The 22,664-nt window shown below is 39.1% G+C and overlaps 2 protein-coding genes across 5 annotated transcripts in view; one reads left to right on the top strand and one right to left on the bottom strand.

Annotated features, from left to right (window-relative positions):
- The first annotated feature begins 4,401 nt into the window (after positions 1 to 4,401).
- On the top strand, positions 4,402 to 10,932 carry SPC25 (SPC25 component of NDC80 kinetochore complex). 3 transcript variants are annotated; one of them, XM_018911507.3, is made up of 7 exons: positions 4,402 to 4,477; positions 4,746 to 4,914; positions 5,003 to 5,068; positions 5,871 to 6,017; positions 6,158 to 6,262; positions 6,568 to 6,666; positions 7,613 to 10,932. In XM_018911507.3, exons 2-7 carry the CDS (start codon positions 4,761 to 4,763, stop codon positions 7,744 to 7,746), a joined length of 705 nt encoding a protein of 234 aa, XP_018767052.1. In that variant the 5' UTR covers positions 4,402 to 4,477; positions 4,746 to 4,760; the 3' UTR covers positions 7,747 to 10,932. The 3 variants fall into 3 exon arrangements, with proteins under 3 accessions (XP_018767052.1, XP_018767053.1, XP_009086210.1); XM_018911508.3 differs by having other exon boundaries at positions 4,408 to 4,481; XM_009087962.4 differs by lacking the exon at positions 4,402 to 4,477 and adding an exon at positions 4,509 to 4,638.
- A 4,766-nt stretch (positions 10,933 to 15,698) lies between these two features.
- Positions 15,699 to 22,664, bottom strand: part of CERS6 (ceramide synthase 6) — a 90,022-nt gene continuing 83,056 nt past the window's right edge. For both annotated transcript variants that reach the window (XM_030241768.2, XM_050976802.1), the window contains one exon: positions 15,699 to 21,553. In XM_030241768.2, coding sequence (XP_030097628.1) covers positions 21,392 to 21,553 — 162 coding nt within the window. In that variant the 3' untranslated portion in view covers positions 15,699 to 21,391. The remainder of the gene's footprint in view (positions 21,554 to 22,664) is intronic.

Genomic DNA, 22,664 nt, shown 5'->3' with positions numbered 1-22,664 from the left:
AGGTTGGGAACAGATAATCAGCATTATCCCTGAACCACTCCCAAGAGAAGCACAGCCATTCTCCAGAGCCAACAGCCAAGAGCAAAAAGATTCTGCCACACAGCAGAAGTTTAAAAGACTACAGCAGACAATATATTAGCGTATCAGATTTATCAATATTAGTACTAATAACTATAGCGTAGAATATTATGTTCATTTGAAGTGGCTTCATGAAAAGAACTTTCTACAAGAGATTAAATGGATACTAAAAGCCTGATGATATCAACTTCTGATATCATCAGAGGAAAACTTCAAGCTCTTTGTCAGGCTCTAATATTCTGATGTATTCATATCTTATATCAAATTATTATCTGTGTATCTAAAACAGTGTGAGTCAGAAGACAAAAGCAGATCTATATATGGACTGCACACTTCCCTAATACTCTTTCCATGCACTTCAAGCTAAATTGCACAAGCTGTGGAGACAAAGATATGAACCACTTAACTGTTTTTGCTAAGAGGGGCTTAATGGCTTAAGAGGGCTTCATGATGTGTGGTCAGGGAAGTCACATGGAAACATTAATTAGATTCAACAAATAAGGCATGACAATTAAATGGACGTAGGAGATTTCTCTTCCTGACACAATCTCACATTTACTTTAACTACTCCCATTTACTTTCACTAATAATAGTCTGGTTTCAGAAATTTTTTAGCAGATAAATCCTATATGTTTATTGCTATCAATTGCATTAAGCCATATAGAAAACCTTTAGGTTAAAAGTTTCAATGTGCTGCTTCTAAATAACTACAATATTTTTCTATGTACAGGCTGAATTATTCACTTCAGTTGAAAATATTTGAGGATGTTTGTTTCTAGCTACATTGTATACCATAACTGTTTTCCAGAATGTGCAGCAAGGAAACTGTCATAGAAATGAATGGATTGAACTAATTTTCTCTTTCCCAGTACTTCCCCAAGACAATATTTGTTTAGAAATCTCTCTCTAATACCTCTTTGTACCTTATTGCTACAGAAAATGTTCTTTTGCTACATTTTTTTACTGCAAAAGTACCTTGCCTTTAAAGATGAGTAAAACTTACTATAAACAATAAAAAAATCACTCTTTTAGACATGTCTGGGTTTAGTATGCAGAAATGCAGAAAATCTGAGGTCTTCCTCTGTTTTCCAATCTAGTTTAGCAAGAACAGTTAGCTTCAAACGTGAGTGCAAATGCCAAGTCAGTTGGCAGCTGAATAACAGACATCTTACTTCTAGTACTTGGTTGAAAGAGCAACAACTATAATGAGGTTAGGTTTAAATAACTATTGTTCTATTAGGAAAAAATATTTTGCAGTACATAAGTTTCCATCAAATACAACTTAATGTCCTTAGGAGAGTCTACCAAGTAATAAAATAGGTCATTTTACAGTCCCTCTTTAATGGTACCACTGTTAGTCAGTGGTAGCTGAAAAATTGCCTCTGACACAGGATGTGCAGAAGTATTGCAATAATTGCAATTAACTTTTTGCATGTTTGCTTAATTTATAAATTCAAACCCACCCACCCATATTATCTATGCACTAGGACAGCAATGCATCCGCTCAGGTTGAACTCTTCTTCAGACAGAACCCATCAGGCACACTTTGGCTCTCCAGAAACTTTGTAAATTTAATGTTTGAAGACATGTCTTGGCAATGTTTCAGTAAATGAACCTCTTTTAGTATAAATGCTGAAGACCTCTTGATATTAACTTTCAGGACTTTGCTGCTGATTCTTATGTTTAAATAGAGAAAGATAAGCACCTTAGACATAATAAAGACTAACAACAAGAGAAAAGGCTTTCATTTTCTCCTACATTCTTTCAGAGTGTTTCAGAAGCTCCTACATCCTCAGCTTAGAGATACCAGAGGAGTCATGTTTATAAAAGATGTTTAAATCATCTCAACAAGTCCACAAGATACAAAAGAGACACCATGGAAGTTTTGGAACAGGTAAGTGTGTTTCTGTGGGAGAGGCAGTTCTCACTGTGCCTGGAATCAGCCATGATCCTGCTCCATCCAAGAGGAAATCAATAACTGACATACTAGTAATCTCTTGTCCTGCCTGTCATGTTACACAAGCAATAAAAGTCTGAGACACTAAAGACCTTCCAAGCTGTAGTAACCAACAAAGATGGTGAAACATGACTTGAAATACTGTATTTAATAACTTGTTTGACAAGGGAGAAACACTTCCTCAATAGACTTCCCTCACTCCTCTATGCAAAGCACTGCAAAAAGCTTCTGTAATCCCCCTAGAGCTTCAAATTCACTCAAAATAAAACTATTTATTTGCTGTATTTTAGTATGGTGAATTGCAGGGAAACCTAATGATCTATACAAAATGGTCAGAATGTGTAGGCAATTAAGTTTTTAAATTGAAGCTTTCTCTTGTTTTGATATTGGAGAGCCAAGGTTTGGCCTTGACATAAATTAGTTCTTAACTCGGAGCAAAAACCTTTCAAATGCTATCTGTTCATGTATTTTTTAATTTATTGATAATTTCTTGGTTTACTGTGTTTTCCAAGACACACAAAACCAAAGATTTCATATATACATGTATATGTGTGTGTGTATATATATATATACACACACACACATAAAATGTAAAAGCAAGAGTCATGCTGGTGATCCAGGGATCCTCACTGAAGGGAGGATAAAGTGTTTACAGCTGCCTTGCACCTACATATTAGAGCAAATATTACATAACAGTCAACAGATGCCTTTAAGTAAATGTTTGCAAGGCATGGAAAAACCACCAAAGCAAACATTTTTTGCAACACTGTTAATGGAGGCCTGTGTAATGGGCCTAACTTTCTGGCACATTATGCTTAGTTAATTGAACAATAACATGAATTTCCACACCAGTATTTCCATTGACACTGGACCAACTACAAGGATTAACAAGCAATTTGCTAAATTCACCAGCAGACACTGTATACAACAGCTGACAACTATTTTCTCAGGTGTGAATGTTTTCCAAGCAGAACACTGAAAAGATACACCTTAATTTTTGAATTAGGAAGAGAAGAATATTTCAAGAAGCTTGTGTTCTCTCTCATTTTTTACTTTCATATCTCATGCCCTCAAGCGTTCCTCATTGGACCCAGGCTTTTTTAAGCAATAGAGGTTTAGCAATAGTTAACATAACCCAGTCTCCTTCTCTTCATTCTGCCACCTTAATCTGATCTTTCCTGGTTAGCACAGTCATTACTCTCTGCTATAAAGTTAACTATGCAGGCACAAAGCCAACAAAACTAATCTGTGCATTATAACAATAACCAGACCTCCCAGACCTTAATATCTGTTTACATTAGTAATGTAAATTAGTAATGTAATTGTATTTCATTGTGTTTATAAGTGCATAAGTATAAATTATATAAACAGTGCATGGAATACAATTCTGGCATGCCTATGAAAAAGTCACATGTAAGGAATTTTACTTATTTTAAGTATGAAGAACTACCTTTTAGAAATAAGAAGCAACCTAGAGAGGATAAAATTCCTTCAAGTTCCATGAACTGCAGGCAGAAATGGAACTGAACCCATTAGGCCAACAATCTCCAACCCAGTCTTTCAATTCCCTTTCCAATAAGATTCCTGTCTTACTGTCATTCTCTAATCCCTGAAACTAGCCTGCTCTAATTCTTAAAACTAGCCCTAGGCCAACCATAGCCAAGGGAGTCAGAAATGTGCCACAAGTAGCTGAGTCAATTTATTACTGCCAGCATGTCAATTCTGTGCTCCTTTGTAATGTCCTCCTAAGCTGCAGTAGCTCTCCAACCCTGAGCTAGGCTTTTCAGCTGCCTCTTAACGCCGCACTCAACTGCCCAGGACGGACTTTCTGTCACCAATAAAATAAAGCAGCAGATTTTTGTTGTCACTTTGACAGACGTTTATGGAAAATGTTTTACTGGGTACAGGCAGGGCTACTGTGTGGTGACTTTGCCCGCAGCAAAAAGGACTGCAATTACCCCTGCAGGTCATTCTCCTGTAAGAACGAGCTTCTTCCACATTCTTGAGAGAATTCAAGACGGGCGAATTAAAAGGCTGTTGGGAAACTCACAAAATCTAAGACCGGTTACCGCAAGTGTGTTCCATGAGTAAACCAGACACTGGGAACAAGCTATGGCTTCAGAGGAGCGTAAATGAGCAGCGCTGTTTGTTCAGCACTGAACAGGCGGCTTTCCCCACCGGCCCGGCAGGCAGCAGACTCTGACACCGCCTCCCAACCCGCAATCCCGAGAGGAAGGAGCGACGCTAGCGGCTGCCACCCCCTCACGGCACCGGCCCGCCCCACCATGGCGGCCGCGCCCCTCACGCCGGCCACGTCTCGCGCTCGTTACCGCAGCAACGGCCCGGCGGGCTCGGGGCGGGGCTCAGCCAATCAGCGGCGCGCTTGCTGCGGAGCGGGCGGGAGCGGCCGTTGGCGGCGGGAAGCGGCGCGGCTCGGACGCGGTGGGTGCGGGCCGGGACCGGGGCCGGCGGGCGGTGAGGGGGCGGCGAGGGGCCGGCGGGGGAACCTCCCCTGGCGCGGGAGCCGAGCGCTGGGAGAGTTGCGAGGGAAACGCGGCTCCCAGTGAGCCGATGGTGACAACAAAAAGACCTTGCGCGAAGAGGTTTGAACAACGAGGCGGGGCGGTAAAAGCAGCCCTGAGCGTTTGTGCTGAGTTAGCCCTGCTGCCACTGCCTCCCGTGCCCTGACGCTGCGTCTGTTCCCGCACAGGTCTGGTGCAGCGCTATGGGTAATGCACCGGCGGAAGATGAGGTTGCACTCTTTGAAAGAGATATGAAAGAGTTTTGGATCCAGTTTAAAATCAGTTATGGTACTGAACAGAACAATCAGACTTCAGCGTTGAGAGATTTGTGCAAGGAGACTTTAGAAGCTCTTTCAGGTACAAAGGCTCTATGCTCCTCTTAACTCTGCTTTTTGCAAGTTGTCATCAAACTTTTTCAGATAACAGAAGTAACTTTCCCTTACAGAGAAATGGTCCAAGAAGCTGAAAGAAGAGGACGTGATGATTGACAAAATTCACGAGTATAACAATGGTACAGTTATTTATTGCGCCCAACCTTTATAAAATTAACTTAATATAGCTGAATAGTATGTTTAACTTCACATTTGAAATGGTAAGTAATAACATCAGAATGAAGACAGAATGAAACCCAAACATAATGGGTTGATTACAGTGTAAATTTCAAGTCAAAAGCAATTTGTTGAAAAACTTCCTTGATGATGCAAAAATAGAAGTTTTCTGCATAGAGCATAAGAATTAAAAACAATAGTGTCAGAATTTTTTGACTGCAGTAGGAAAAGTAAATTAAATTGCTTAGTAAAGCTAATTATTGTGAAGTTATTTATGTCTTTTCCATATTAGTAAGATAATACTGTCAGCTCATCAGTCTAGGGTTAACTTGGCTGAATTTTGTAAACTTCAGAATATCAGGTAAAATGATTGCAGCTCTTATATCGGTCAGTGTTTCTATTCTTGGCTTTCTGTCATTATCTGTGGGCAGGAGCCACCATCTTCATGTTTTGAAGATGTATATAGTGCTGGCACCAGAAACAAATTTCATCTCATTAAAGTATCAGAGCAGCTCCCTACTTTGTAGCTTCTCTTAGGAATATCTTATATCTAATACTTATTAAAGTGAAAGTTATTCTCTTAGGAATAACTTTCACTTTAAGCTTCCATTTGATGCTCTTGGTATAGTTAAGCTGACTTCTCTCTGCAGCTATGGTAGCATGCATTCCACTGTGTTTTATTTATATAAATAATTTCAAACTATAGTTTTAAATGGCAGGGACTTAATCAACTGTATATGTTCATATTTTCTTGCCTCCTTTCAGAGATTCTCCAGCAGAGCAAATACATAGCAGAAAAGGAAGAGCAGTTGACAGAAATACAATCAAGGCTAAATCAAGAACAAGAGCAGCAGAAGAACTTGACTGACAGCATCCAAGAGCTTAAAAAAGAGTTGATGAAGAAAATGGAAAGTAAGTAAAAGGGTAATAAGTAAATTTTCTTAATTGAAGGAGGGGTTGTTTTTAACACTTGCTCTTTGTGGCTTTTCTGCTGTTCTAGATGGTTTTTTATGTTTTGCCTTTGATACTTACAATGGACTTTTAAATTCTAGTAAAATCTTCTAAAAATAAAGCTGCCAAGGAGAAAGTGGAACAAGTGAGCAAGATTAAAGCATTGTTTAAAGAGCATCTTGCACTGGAGATGCGTAGAATTCCAGGTAGGTTTCTGTAGCTTCCATAGTTTCTGTGTGCACTGATACAATGTGGTTCATGTTGGATAGTGCAGTGAAGAGCACACAGCTTACACACGGGATCAGTTGGATTAGCCCAGACACTACATTTTTCCCTCAAATGGCAAAATATGCTAAAATGCATTGTCTTGCAAAGAGGCCAGGGTTGCTTAATTCACCAGTGTTCTAAGAATATGAATTGAAGCTAATTTTGTATTGTGATTTTCAATCATCATTGTGACTCTGCAGCAGATGTTAATGGAGTTAATTACTTCTGTTTGTATTTATTTTAGATGAGCAATTACAGTTTATATTCAGACACATTGACCACAAAGATCCTGATAAGCCATACATGTGTACCCTTTCTATAAATGAACAAGGGGACTATGAAGGTATGTGAATTTTGAGTACTTAAATAAGAGGACTGTATCTGACACCTCCATTTGAAAAAAGGAGAGGAGTAAAGTGCAGGTTAATTGTAATCTTTTATCTTCCAATTGCCAAATGAAAAATCTTGCAATGGTGATATTGTTTCTTTAATTATGTTTGTCTTGTTACCTTACATGAAAATACCACTGCTTATATTCACTGCCCTCCATTTGTGGAGATGCTGTTTACTTTGTATCAAGCAAAACAAGAGAAGGCCCATATACAGAGATGAGGATGCTTCATTTGTAGTTTGTTTCTGCTACACTTTCTGCCTGTCTGTGCTGACAGGTGTATTTCAACTTGTCCCAAAAGCCTAAAGGCAGAAAAAGGGTGACATAGGTGAAAGAATAAAACTTGAAATCCAGCATTCCCCTTTTGTAAGGGCACAGCTTTTTGGATCTCAAAGCTGGTTTGGCTGTATGGATCTTACTTCATTTATGGAATTTGAGTGCTGGATAGCTTCCAGACAGATGCTGCTGGGGCTCTGCCATGCCCCAGGTATGAACTGAACAGATTCTGGTGTTACTAATTCAGATTTAAACTGTTGAGGTTAAAAGTCTATCATATGCTGGGCTACATCAGTTTACAATCTGCTTGCCTGCAGAGCAACAAAATTGTTTAGGAATATGTTTCAGTTTTTGAGTAGGCTCGAGATTCCTGGGAATTGCTGTAACAACTCAGGCAGGAGCACAGCACTGAGTGGGAGGTCAGTAAATCAAAAAACCTGTTAAGTTCTTTGAGGCTTTCTCTTTGCTGAAAGAAAATTAGGCTTCTCAAAAATAATACAGGTGGAAGTGAAAACATAAAAAAAGATAAACTACACTAGTATTTTGTAGGTGCAGGGAAACACTGGTATGGATTCATTCTTTTAATAGTAGTCTAATCTTTTGCAAATTTGTGTCATTTTAGTGACTTCCTGTACTCCTCCTCTGGACTGTATTGCAGAGCTACAGCTTAAACTGAGAGAAACTAACAATTTTTCTGCATTTGTTGCCAACATCAGAAAAGCTTTCACTGCTTTATCATATAAACAGTCTGCATGAAACTGGTTTGTACCTCTCTTTCTGTATGTAGAGCACTCTTACTCCCTTCCTGTTGGTGAAATGGTGTATTTATCCATGTCTGACTCCTAATTTCTAAATAAAGATAATGAAAGCAGTATTTTCATCTGCTGTTATCTGAACACATTTTGGATCATTCTTCAGACATTAGGATCACCGACTACTGCCTTAACTGAATGTCTCTGGACATGTAAGTTTTGATCCATTACATGCATTAATGATGCAATGGTTTGTATTTAGCTGCCCCAGGGAGATAATCAAAACAAAGTACCTCCTGTAGTTCATGTATCTTTTCCAAAAGCATTGATGTCTCTTTCAAGTTTCTGTGTAGTTGAAATAGGCCTGAAACCTGTTTTAAAAAAAAAGTGTGCTGAGGCTTAGCACTTATTTCAGTTACTTGTGTCACAGGTCATTGTCCTGACTTTTACCCTGACTTGTACTCTACAGTGTTAGCATTTCTATTCGTGCATTTAAATGCTTGTTTTTCTTCTGGTCTTTAAACTGTGTCATTGGAAATCTTTTGTCATGGAAAAGCCTGAAGTATAATGTATTAAAATATGAAATATAGTGGTGACAGTTAAATCATGTGTGTATTTTGCATCTTATCAAGAAGACTGTTACTACTGCAATTCTCAGCGGATTGAAAATATTCTTTTTCTATCCTGTAAACTGTTTGCATTTTTACAGAATATTTAAAATGACTGTTGCAACAAGAAAGAAAATGCTTCATTTAATAATATCCTATAGTTCATATAAAGTCTTGACTAAGTTCAGTCCTAGAAGTTCTAGTGAATCAAAAGCTAATATGTACGACCTAGTCATTGAGGCATGTTTAAATCTGGTGATCAGATCTTATCTGATCTGCTCAGATATTCTTAGTACAGTTGGGACTATTTCCCAGTTGCATGTGAAATAAATTTCCCAGTTTACATGTATTTTAAATAATTTAGTTTGTCTGAACTTAACCATATAGCTTGATGGATGCACCACAGACTACACCCTCATCTTCTAGGAGCACAACTTAACAAAAAAAGTAAAAGAGAGAATCTTCCCTTTCTTCTTCCCTATAGGGCATAATTTGCTGTTTTCTTAGAAGAGCATCATTTTCCTTGGTGTGCCCTATTGATTTTTTTCTTGTGTTGCAGCCAGTTATACAGAAAGAACAGGTGCCAACTGATTACACTGCAATTTTGAAACAGAATAGCAGCAGAGGATTACTAAGCATTTCTATAATGACATCTCAAATAAAACAAATCCTCGGTTTCTGCTTTGTGTCCTCTCTTAAGACAAACCCTGTGTCCTGTCTGAGAATTCTGTAACTGGCAATGGTCCAAAGAGACAAGGGATGGGAGCCTGACTTCAGGGGTCTCACTGTTCATTAGTGGATTTGCTTACTTTTCAATCAGATTAACAGGATTTAAGTTGCAGGTATTTCTTTCAACTAATTGCTTCTACCACTCAGAGAATGCTATAGGCATTTTTATGGACAGCTATAGGCATTTTTATGGACAGCAGTAGACTAGCCAGGAGTTTAAAAATATGTATTGAGCCAGCAGTGCACATCCCACTTGTGTCATCTCTCCGAGGCATTATGGCTGCTGTTGGCATCTCTCTCTTGTACAGAAGCCCTTTCCTTCCATGGGTGAGAGCCTGTCCCTTCCAGCTTCTCACTAATGGCATTGCCCTCACATCCAGAATGACTATTCATTTTGAAGCATACCCTTGCCCTACTTCACCTGTCTGTGCCAAGCACCTCTGAGCTGCTCTGAAAGGAAACTTCAGCATGCTCAACCAAATAGTTTACAGCTGTAGTATAAAAGCAAAAAGATAGGCAGAACACAGCCTCCTCATTTCCATGATTTCAAATGGAGCTGTTTAATCATTAAGGGTGTACTGATTTCTCTGACACCCTCTGTAACATATGTGATTTGATCATGTTCACAGGAGAAAAAACTGAAATGCCTTGAGTAATGAAGACAGATGCTCAAACTTAGAGCCATTTTCTTTTCTTGTTAATCCCAGGTATAAGTAGTTGGTGACAAAATGAATTTGTCAAGATTGCTATGCACAAAACATAAAATATGTGACAACTACTTTATTGGAATATACATTCTTAGAAATTATTTGCTAGAGAATATGATGTGCCTGGTTGTAAATGTCCTGTGCATAAGCCTAAAGCAAGAAGTTTGGAATATTTATTGTGTGTAATAAAACCTTCACAATTCCTTTTGGAGCTAGAATAATGGGCCTACTTATATTTGCCAGAGCAAATCAGAGAGAGATCTTAGTTCCAGTAAAAGAGAGCCAGGTACTCCAAAAGTGGATTAAAGCTAGGAAAGTGTATACAATAGATGTGCTTCTTTACTTATTCTAAAATATGAGTAAAACTGGCCTGTGACTTCCATGAAACAGCCTCATTCTAGTGGAAGATCTGTCTTGAAATTTTAAAACCTTTGTTTTAAATGTGCAGTTAGTGCTTATAGAATACCACACACCTGGATCTGTGATAATTTGGAATTTTCTATTTTCTATTTGTTATGAAGCTTCACAATACAGTGAGATCAAATAATAGTAAGACAACTAGGATAACACAATAAATTGACCCAGCAGGTGCAGCTATTGGGAAGCAGGTGTGCTGGATAGCACACAGATACAGACTGAAATGTCCCAAAGAGCAGATGGGAAAGCTCTTGAGCTCAAAAGCAATATGCAGCTTAGGGGCTGACACACAGTCACCTAATGGAGCTGGTGCTCCATTTATTAGCAGGGTCTTAAGGCAGACATAGATTTTAATGAAGGTCAGTAAAGGCTTTTTTAATAAATCAGTTTGCCCAATGCTGAACATTGCTTTCCCTTTCAAAGTGCTGATCCATACTTAGCTACCAAGGGTCAAGTCTGAAATGCATGGGCCATGAAGTAATGCTGACCATACAGTAAACTGCTGATGTACTGGTGCTCAGCACCTCATCAGATTTATCTCATTTTGTAAAAATCTGCGGGAAATGTGTTGAATTTATGAGATACTGGAAATACACTATGAATTTAAAGACTGCTGGGAAGACAAAGTAACATTAAACGTTAATAGCATATGTATTAAATGTATTTAATCACTATTGTTTGTATGCTAGATGGAGGTCAGATTTGAAAATAAATCAAATTACTGTGAGAGTCCTGGCTAACAGAACAGTTTTTTTGCACACCTATTCAAAAAAGAGGAGGTGGTTACTTTTGGATGTTAGGTGTATTTTGAAAAGCAAACAAACAAGTATTGGCTACACCTGTGAAAATAAAAAAAGACATGGAAGTATGCTGTGCTTGTGCCATACTGTCTTCTCTACTGTGTCAATAAACTGAATTTATTCAGTACCTTGAAATTGTCTAAATTAGTTTTGTCGTTGTAATACCATAACATTGCTGTGAACTCACTTGTGATTTATAACTTTTTAAAAGGCTTGTGGAACTTGACATAACAAAGATATGCATGCATAAATCAGTCCCACAGGCACAGTAAGAGTATGTATTTCAACTGTGTGAATAAGCTATACTAAATGATTGTGGTATTAGTCTTACCTTTTTGAAAGCAATAGTTGCAATTCAGTTATATGAGGCATTACTGCTGAAACAGGATTGTATGCCTGAAGGGTTGGGAGGAATGGCTCTGACTGCCAGACAGTGACACTCCATTCTTTTTATCTATATTATCCCTAATTACTCTAACACCTCTACACACAGAGAACCCTTTAGAGTCTTGTGCTTATAAATAAGTTGTTGCAGCAGAAGCAAAGGCAATGAAGCCTGATTTCCTACAGATCTGTGGGTTTGTCCTTGAACAGTGCCATTCTCTTCACGGTGATATTCAGCTCTTCTTTCAAGTCTAAGGATCAGAGCCATAGAACCACTCCTGAGCTAAGCCAGTTTGGCTCCTGCTTTACTGCTGCAAAAGCTGTAGGACGCCAGTTGCACCCTGCCTACTCTGTCCAGTGTATTCATCTGTGGTTCTCCTTTGTACCTCACTACTGACTTTAAGTACATTATAAGGAGAGGGATAATTGCCACACAATCTTTTCAAATTTGGACTAATTGAGCAACACATTTAAAAGTTGTTGGGGAGACTGACAGAAGCTAAAAATAGTGTTTAGTGTGGTGGTTTTTCATATGAGGTTTTTGTAGTTATATATAAGTAGTTATGCACTGAAATGATTAACTGAAATACAATTAGCTTCAGTGTGATTTTCCTCCTCTTCAGTCACAGCATGTTGAACAATGCAAATTGCTACTGACTCACCTGTTTTGTGACTGATGGATAACTCTCTATGTAGAAACATGCTCTTTGACTGACTTGCACTAGCTGCTGGATCATGGGCTCAATTCTTCATTATCCATTATCTTCTACACCACAGCTTCAGCTGGAATAACTGGCTGGGCAGAGAAACAGGTCTGTTAGGACACCAGCTATGTATCACTATTTTGATGTAGAAGCATGCCACACTTCATACTGATGACAATTGCAATTACCATAAAGGAATCCAGGCTTTTAAGAGAAGACTGCATACATTAACCTTTCAGCTAAGTGAGGAATAGGTCAAAGTGATAGGTGACTTCGTGGGTGGTTAACTAGCTAAGTTACAGCACAATACATTAATGTAAATGCTTACCTCAGAGGCAAACAATTAATACTTATCTTCCCATGCAAAGCTAATGAGACAATTTTGCTTGTTTAACTCAATGTATGACACAACCTCATAATGAAAAGACAATTCAGCAAATTGGTTATTTTTTTAGTATTGCATCAGCATGACTTACTGGCCTGTATTTTCCTACACTTGGTGCAAAGGTAGATAAGCAAGCCATCTGATTAACTCAGATGGCTTGCTTATCTATCTTAACTGTTTCTAAAGGAAAGAGGAAAATGCTCTTCTGGCATGAAATTCTCAATGCTGTCAACTGCAGCTCTGCAGCAATTATCCATCATTTTGGGCTCCGGCCTTCTCTAAGGTTAGTCCACAATTCTGTCAGTCTGCTTGGGATTGTAGTACACTAGGGATCACCTTTACTAAATGTTGTGCTAATGACATCCCACTGAATCAATATATGAAATCCACAATCGATGTGAATGCAATTTACATGAGAAAAATGGTTTACTGTTCCCAACTGCTCCTGCTGTTTCCCTTTGCTGTTAGTAACCCATTCTTCTTCCAGATAATACAGTTAGCAGTCTATAATAGTTACCTGTCAAATGTTATAGAGGAGTTCTTCTATGCAAAACAGCTGTATTTGTGTTGGATGCTTGGACAAGTTGCAAGAGTAGTGCAGACCATCACAGCTTAACTATACATAATCTCAATGGTTCACATGCTCCTTAACAAAAAGCCTTAGAGACAAATGAGATTCAGTTAGTAGGAAATTGGTATTAAAGTAGAAGAGTTGTTAAAAAAAATCATGTGAAAAGGCTGCTTCTAGACTGGACAGCAGACCTGGCTGTTATTTACATCCACCCAGTCCAGGTGGTGCCACAACTTGGGTCATCACTTCCTCAACATTGCTGGAGGACGAAATGTTAGACCTGTAAGTGAGCTAGACTATTCACATGCAAGTCCTTTTCTGGAACTGAAATATTATTAGACATTCCCATAAAGTAACAGTTCTGGGCAGTGATCTCACTTAGGAGATATTTCCATGAGAAAACACATATAAAACTGGGAACCAGGAATACCTAAAGTCTTTGGATGAATTTAGTTTAAATTAAGCCAAATTAAACAAAAGTAACTATGAAATAGCAAGCCCTTCTGGTAGGAAGCAGCTCTTTCAAAGATACCTTAGGAGACCAACAGTAATTATAATTACCATGACTGTGAATTAAAAGGTGAGGTTATCTTCATAATAGGCTCAGAAATAGGACATAAAATTGCTAGTTAGATTAATGTGAGAAAGCTGACGCAAGTTTAATTAAGGAAGGATCACATTTCATCTTTGGATTTCAGGACTTTTTTTGTGAGGGGAGATTGCAAAAAGTTGTTGTAAATATGCAAGAAATATGGCAGTTGTACAGGGACTTTGCTTGGTTGTTCTGGAAAATTGAGAAATAACATGCACAGTATTTTCTAGGGAGAGTGCCTTAACACTTTGAAGTGTTTAAAAAGTATAAAAGACCCCACCCACTATGGTGTTTTTCACACGTCTATGAGAGAGCATTAATTTAGGAATGTAAATATATGTTGCCAGCCAGCAGCTCAAAAGACTACATTACCTTTTCATCTGATCAATGAACTATAGCAGTAACATTACAAAGAGGTCATGCTGCTCTTAAAAACCCCACAATACTCAACTTCTAATACTTACTTTTATATTGCACTTTCCAGTGACTAAAAGCTAACAGTTCTGTGTCACATGTAAACAATTACCTTTCAAAGCCAGAACCTCAGGAACATATCAGTGTTGCACACAATTCTGCATTTAAGAAACCCCTCTACAAGAATCATCATTGGTTTGGAAGACTCAGGGCTGGAGAAGCTGGGCATAAAACACAAGCTGGTATCCTATTTTGTGAAACCCACTTAAGCCACTTAAGAAGGGTACTGACTGACAAGAGTAGACAGTGTAAAATCTGTCCAGGGGCAGGACTAGCTGCAGCAGAATGGATCACCAAAAACCCCAGTACAACTCAGGGAAACAAGAACCCTCCACCCACACTAGCAGAGCTGGGACTAACTTCCCTCCACATAAGCTCCCAGCCTCTGTCCATCACAGCATGATGAGCTACTGACTCATGCAGAAATTTGCTCATCTGGCACACTACACATTTGGATTCCCTTCACTCACCTTCTAAATCTACAGGAATTAGATGTCACTGCCTTCTAATTCTCCTGAAGCAGCAGACCTCCTGCTGTCCTCTGAGAGGCACTGTTTCCTGTACAAAGGGTCCTTTACAGACTTAGAGCCAGAACATAAAGGTCTTGCTCTGCATCACATTATCCTGGGCTGTGTTCTGCACACACTGGCTCTCCCTTGTGTTCCATAGTTGAGGAGCATATGTGGCATAGGGAGCAAAAGACATTAGACATACCACTGGACAATATTCCACATGAGTAAATCTCTTCATAAATACCTTCAGTAAACATGAACTGAAATGCTATATTAAATGTAACACAAGAGTCTCTATATATTATCACACAGCTGTATTAACAACTACAATTGCTAAAGATCTGCAGTTCTTTAACACAATACACATCCCATTTGTAAAAAGGCTTATTTCTCTTCCAGTGGCAAAACTTCAACTGATGTGTGAAGATCCCTATATGACTGACACTTCTGTTATGAGCACTGTTGCCTAAATTTCCTGCTGAAGTTACCAGAATTTTTTTAGGCATCCCATTTCTAAATACTTCCTCATCATCTTTTAATGCTGCCCCAGAGCCTGCCTGATAATGGTGTTTTGTAGGCTTTACTTTGGTGAGCTGCTGCTTTTCCTTTGGAGAGCCACTCCTAAGAGTGGCTCTCTTCTCTCATTTCCACAAGAGGCTAGTAGGTGGTGCTTTGCTGAGTGACAGTTTCTCCTAAAAGAAAACATCTGAATGTGTATTTCTAAAGAAACTCTGCTCACCTAGACTGAAAAAAGACAGCTTTTCCAAAGTGGGCTCAGCTGGACATTCGGGAGTTATTACCATGCAAAATTTTGATGTTTAAATTCTAGAAAAATATATTTTTTTTGGCAATGAAAATATTTTAGTTTGTATTGAGAGAACTTGGTTTTCCAACACTTCCTGTTACAGTTTCATACAAGAAATGACATAAAGTACTGAAGTGATGAACACAGCAAAGACATAATTGGATCTGTCCAAAGAGTGTTGGAGTCTACAGTGTGGGTAACAATCTTTGAGCTAAAACAAAGGAAAACATTGTCTGCATCTCATAGAAAAAAATAAGAAAACAAAATCTACATTTCTAATACTTATGTTTATTATGAAACTGTCTCCAAATTAAAATAGCCCACAATACTGGTTGGTTCCAGAGATTTTATGAGGAATAATTATTCTCCGTATTAGAAAAAAAACCCAAACCCAGTCAAATAAAAGACAAAATAACTCCCAAAGTTCCACACCATAGCTATACATGAAAGGACTTCTAGCTAGTGCATCACTGTATCCAGAACAGTGGAGTTCCTACACATCACCACATTTCTGAAAGAGTTGCTCAAGCACAGGATTGCCATGAAAACACAGGTGAAAATGTGTCATCTGCCTCACCCTGACTTGCAGCAGTCAACATGCTCAGTATGGTATGAGAGCTTGTGTAAACAAGAACAGCAAAAAGCTGAAGCTCAGCAGAAGCCAGAAAATGTGTTTTGTTGCACCCATCTTAAGTCATCTAAGACAATATTTTTTGCCTTTTGTTTGACACATGTGATCATTGACATGACTCCAAAACATCCTTTCATGGTATTTCCTTCAGTTTTTTAATTGAAAGCAATTTCAAATATTGAGAAGTCTGTAGAGACACACTCAAACACTGTGTTTTCATTGCAACTACAATCAGAAATCTTGACAGTGTGAAGGCCGTACATGTACACCACTTTTCCAAACCTCTACTAGAGCTTTTTAAAAGAAAAGGGAAAAAAAGAATAACGTTATCTTACTGTAGGTCTCTGTTCCAAATCAAAACCAGTCAAAACAAGTAATACAAACTGGTTTTGCTTCATGATTTAAAGGCAACTGTAGTTTGCAGAACACTGAAGTTAGGCCTAAGAGGGTCTTACATTACAGGAAGGGTAAAAAGTATTTAATACTTCTCTCCCACAAATGTCACAGGAAGTAGACAATAGGAGACGTACAAAAATGAGTTGTAGCAAAGAGATTAAGAAAATACCAAAGCATCAGCTGTATAAAACCAATGGTAGCCCATATTTCTCTGAGATCCAGAAGGCTGTGGTAATGAGGAAATGAATGAAATGGGCATTAGGCTTCCCACTGGAGCAAAACAGGGAGTGCCTCAATCAACTAGCAGTAATCAGCAGGGGCGTGTGCTGCAGGGTCACAGCTTTCACCCTCATGTCCTGTTCAGAGCCAGGAAGTGATTTTCACCTGAATCAGATACAGATTTAAGACAAGAATCACTTCACTGTAAGCAAAGCTTTAGTGCATGTACTTGGTCTCAGAAAAAGCATTTGGCATTGGCAATCACACGGTCACAGAATGGTCACAGGCTGAGGCAGGAGATATGAAGCTGAGACACCTGTACCAATTCTGCTGGAATCATTAAATAAATAACAGATAGAAAAAACTACAAAAGGGCAACAAGGAAACAGCATGGGGCACTTTGGTATTTTAAAACTAGCACTACTTAGCATTGATCAAGACCCGAAAGACTCCAATGTCCACCCTTGTTGTTTGATCAGGTATTTTTACCATTTTCTGCAATGTTGTTCTTTATGAAAAACAACCAAACAAAACCACCAACCCATCATGTATTTTTCTTTTGATACAAAATATGCCAACATGGGAAACACCACACAAAGGGTAACCTGAATCTTATTTTACTGTAATCTGGGCTGTCTAGGAGAGAAGACAAATTCTTTCTATTTACTAATAAACTCTAATTTCCTCGTTTTTCTACTTTAACATCTCAACCACTGTGTCATGTACTGTACTATACACAAGGAGCATAGAACTCAAGGACAGAGAGGTTCTAGAGTACAAACTCCCATTTCTAGAATTACTAAATTACAATTCTACAAAAGGTGTGAATATACAGAACCTTTTAAGGTCTCACATTTACCATGATCCATGTGAATAATTTCAGTCAATCTTCTAAAATATGTGCAATCAACCTCTAAATACTCGATGACCTCCAAATGCACCTTGCAAAGCTCTTAATCAGAAAAGCAATCAAATTCAAATGAAAAAGGAAATAATTGCATGGCATTTTCTCTGCAGAGTGGAAGATGAAGCCAATGTTTTCGCACCCATTCGTTGAAACAATGATTTAAAGCACACTGCCATGTCTGATCACTAAATCGCTTGCTCCTTCCCACTAGAGACAGAAAAAAGTGTGAATTCATAATTTTTATAATAAACCTCTAGCTTGAAAGATCAGTCATTGTTTAGCAAAGGTTGGTGAAGTTCTTAAGGCTTCCTCTTACCCTATTCCCCCAAATGTGTCATTTGAATCTCTTACCTCACTTACCTTCCAGACATATCTGTATGAAGTTTATCCTAGACTGCTAAGAACAGACTCCTAAAACCCGGGATTACAGGGGCTAAGTATGACTGGGTGTTAGCTGAACCAAGCTAACTGCACACCTGCTTTACCATACCACAGATGCAACTGAATTTAAACCTCAAGGGAGGAGATTCAATCCCAGATGCACCATTTAACAGTGGGGATCAAGGGACCTTGGCAGGCTTGAGAGGGAGGCCGATGGAAACCTCATGAAGTTCCAGCAAGCCAAGTGCAAAGTCCTACTCCTGGGCTGTGGCAATCCCAGGCACTCTTACAGGCTGTGTGGAGAAGTGATTGAGAACCACCCTGTGGAGAGACCTGGGGGTGATGGTTGGTGAAAAACTCAACATGAGCCGTCAGTCTGCACCCACAGCCCAGAAAGCCAAATGTATCCTGGGCTGCATCCAGAGGAGTGTGGGCAGCAGGGCAGGGGAGGGGATTCTGTCCCTTTGCTCTTGTGAGACTCCACCCAGAGTACTGCAGCCAGCTCTGGTGTCCTCAACATAAGAAGGACACAGAACTGTTGGAGCACATCCAGAGAAAGCCCATGAAGTTGATAAGAGGATTGGAGCAAAAAGGAGAAAAGTTTAGGTTAGCTATTAGAACGAAATTCTTTACTTCAGGGGTGATAAAATACTGAACTTGCCCAGGGAAGCTGAGGATGCCCCAGCCCTGGCACTGTTCAAGGCCAGGTTTTATAAGGTCAAGCAGCCTGCTCTCGTGTCAAGTGTCCCTGCTCACAGCAGGGGGTTGGGACTAGATGATCTCCAAGGTCCCCTCTCTAACCCTTACCATTCTATGATTCTGTGATACCCTAACAGCATATGTAGTGATGGTAAATCATCTCAAGGGTTGTAGCCTTGTCTCTACATCTGAATGAACATTACAGAGCATTGCTGAAGAGGACCAACAGGGACTAAAGGCCTCTGGCACAGGGATTGTTGTTGGGGACTGCTCTATGCCCTGGTATCACCAACACTGTAGCATGTGGTCTATGTTGTGCATGTTGACAGTTCAGAGCAACATTCTGTTCTCATATGAGACAAAATATTTTGCCAGAATGCCATTTTTGTAACCATTTTTGCAGAAGGGAAATGGTTCAGTAGAGGCAGTACTCAACACCATGAAAGAGGTGTGTTTAATCTGATATTCTCCACTGCCATTTTAGCAGGTCAGATTTCACAAATTGAAATCTTAATTTAATTGATGCCAGGATGGTTTTATTTTAAAATCTTGGAATCATCTTTACAGTAATTACTACACAGCTGCAAACACCATGGATAGGATACTTTCCATTGCAATCAGTGCATTTTCACATGTACAAACTGCCCTGCAGAAAACTGTATGAAATCAAATGCACAGGAGACAGATTAAAAAAATCTGAGGCAGAGAAACTTTCTGGGGAGAAGGAGATTTAAAGTAAGGCTCCCTTGCTCCCTCAGATATACTCATGGAAATATAAGCTATGCAGCTGCTGGATTAAAAGTTTATCTGGCCTTTTCAAAAGATGCTCTGTGGGTAATAGAACTGACAGATCTTTTGTGATTTACAATTTTCTGAGTTTTCTTACCTTTATTCTTTACTAAGTTGAGGTACTATTTCCATTCAAGCCATTGCAACCTTGCTTTTAGCACACCTCCTTTTTCCTAACACACAGGAGTTTCTATGGATAATAAAAGTTTTAGAAGTTTCCAAGAGTGACCAGTAGAATAGGACAAATCTCAGTTTTCAAAAGAAAGTAGTGACAACACAACTTTCTTCAATGAAGTCTATATAAAATAGTCTTTAAACATGTTTTATGGCATCAGAAACCATCTATATTTTACTATTTGCATAGGTGGAAGGAATCAGAAATGGCCTCATGGCTCAGGTTTCCAGCTGAACACAGCACTCCAATCCCTCTGTATACAGAAGACATGCTTGAGATTTTTTCCTGTTTTTTTCCTTCCTTTATTTTTTTTAACTTATATATGTGTGTGTGTGTGTGTGTGTGTGTGTGTGTGTAAGTCTTTGGTCTACAAGCACATTGGTTCTGTGTGCACACACAATACTGTTGAACAGTAGGTTGCATAGAGTCTGTTACCCAAGAACCCTGCCTACTTTTGGCACTGCTGTCACAAATCACAGAAGAGTGTCCTGCAAGAGCTGTATGATCCTCAGCATCCTACATCAAACTTTGATCTAGAGACTGGAAGAAGTATGTATATAATGTTTAAAAAGATGTTTACTTAGGGTGTTATTATGTTTTCTTTGGGACATTATTTGTAAATCTTGGATGAAAAAGGAATGCAAAATTATTTTACAAATACCCCCTAAGTTTATTTGTAGAGGTGATGAAATACTGCTGAGCATTCAAAGGCTGCTGTGAATTATGCTAAGTGAATTTTGCTCAAGTTCTCACACATGTAAAATAAACTAATTTTAGTTATGTATGACATTCTGCCTTCTCTCTCTTCACCCTCCCAAGGAAGTGGCAATAATTTTGAGAACAATACCTAGACTGAGCTGAGTCTGAGGAAGAAATGAACTTTTCATCTGCTGTTTTTTCCATTACACCCCTGCTCTCAAACAGGTGAACGTGCAAGAACAATTTCAGGAGTTAAGTCTGGATTCAGAATGGTGCATTTGAAGAAACACCTTTTTACATGGAATCTCTGCAAAAAGCTAAAATCTGTAGAGGTCAAAAATTGAAAGGTCAAAAAAAAAAAAGTAATAATGAATTTATCAGAAGTGCTGACATCAACGCTTTTGGGTATTTGCACAACAAATCAAGTCTACTTCTAATGCAATTAACCATCTAATTGAATTTTAAATTACACTAAAATAATATCCCACAATTACCACTTTTTCCCCCCGCCCAAATTATGTTGGAAGAACAGTAACTGTGATTTGATAGGCAATTTCAAAACCAGTACTTTAAAACACAAAGATAGCAAAAATATCTGAAGCAGATCTAAAATCTATAAAGCTATGTTCTATCTTACTGTAAGTAACAAATCAAGCAACTATTACTTATAGCAGATTCAGCAAAACCAACAGGGATGGACAGAAGAGATCTGAGCATGATGCTCTCCGTTACCAAGAATCCAAGACACAAAGTTTGAGAATGGATATTCCCTTTTGTCCAGAAGTTCCCAAAAGAATAAAAAATGAATAGTATTTCAGACAGTACAAGTGAAAATACTGCTCCCATTGTGTCAGTTACATACACATACAGCATGCCTACGTATACAGAATGGTGTGCTGTCTTCATTCACAAACAGGAAATATGGCAGTGCGCTATCAGAATGCTTTGATACTCCTAATTTTTTTCTGATGCTGAAATACATGAATAAACTGCATTCACAACTTATAATTTACTTCCAGTAGCAAACAGTTCATTCTGTCGGTGTCTCATGATAGGACTGAAGGATTAATGCTCCTCTGAGGAGGTGGCACCAGTAAGATACCCGTTTGTCCCATTGGCACCGCTGGTGCCGTTGGTGGTGACCGTGCTGTGCGGGGCCTTTGAGCGAGGTACTGTTTCTTCCTCATCTGAGCTTGACTCAACGTCACTCCGGGCATCCTTTGCTACCTGTAGAATGTGGAAAAGAAGTAGGCAGTAGGTGACTGTAAGGAAGCAACTCAGTTCTTTGTTTCAAGGGAATCAGAGAATTCGCACATTTTTTCAATTTGAGTTTTGAAGGCAATTTCAGCTCGGGCACACCTCTCTGCCTTTGCCTGCCTGCACTCACTTCAAACACAAATGTCTGCACATACATAGTGCAAAGGCAGGGTGAGAACTCAGCACTGGTGCACTGAAGGCAGCACTGCCAAGTGCTCAAGGCAAAGGGTTTTGCACAGACCGAAGTAAACAGCAATCCAAGCTCCCAAATTCAACCTAGGCTCAGTCCCCCTGCCCTCCTGCTAACTACAGCTGTCCTTCATTTGGAGTGCTGCTCTTTGACCTGGTAATACAAAATGTTCAACCCAACTTCCTGTCCCTTACTTCCCAACTCACTGGAGACCACATGGCTCCAGGGAACAGTGTTGTGTGCTCGCAGCAGGAGACACCAGCAGATGCTTATCCTGCTGAGATACATATATATATGTAAGTATGTGTATATACACACACACACACTATCTATCTATCTATCTATCTATCTATCTATCTATCTATCTATCTATCTATCTATCTATCTCTGTATGTAAAAAAGGTGAAGCATAATAGCACCCAGATACTACAGACAGAAGTGGGTTTGAATGGTTTTAGGTGATGCATAGCCAAGAAGTAAAAAATAGCCTTTCAAGATAGTCTTTACTTAAATATATAAATACAAACAATGGATAAATACCAAACAGAAACCACAAATTAAAACAACCAAAGGAACCTAAGCCACAAACACCAGTGTTGTCAGAATAAATCTTTTGCATAGTAAATTTAAAGGAACTTACGTGCAAGGGGTTCCACTTCCCAGCCTTCCAGCACAGCACAAGGGAAAGGATAAACAAGCAGAGTAAGAGAGAGGAGGAAGCAGTCTTTGAAGGCACTGCTATAATTCAGACAGGACAGCTGAGGCTAATAACTTCTAAAAGCAGAGCAGACTAAAGTGTGCCTTCCAGGCAAAATACAGCTCATGAATGCACTGTCTTTCACAGATGGAGTGGCAGATTCTGGGCTCTGCCAGGGCATGGCTGAGCTCCCC

This window comes from Serinus canaria, chromosome 7, assembly GCF_022539315.1.
Source record: "Serinus canaria isolate serCan28SL12 chromosome 7, serCan2020, whole genome shotgun sequence".
In the NCBI taxonomy this organism is placed as follows: domain Eukaryota; kingdom Metazoa; phylum Chordata; class Aves; order Passeriformes; family Fringillidae; genus Serinus; species Serinus canaria.
Note: the sequence above shows the minus strand (reverse complement) of the source record. Positions and strands in the feature narration are given on the sequence as shown.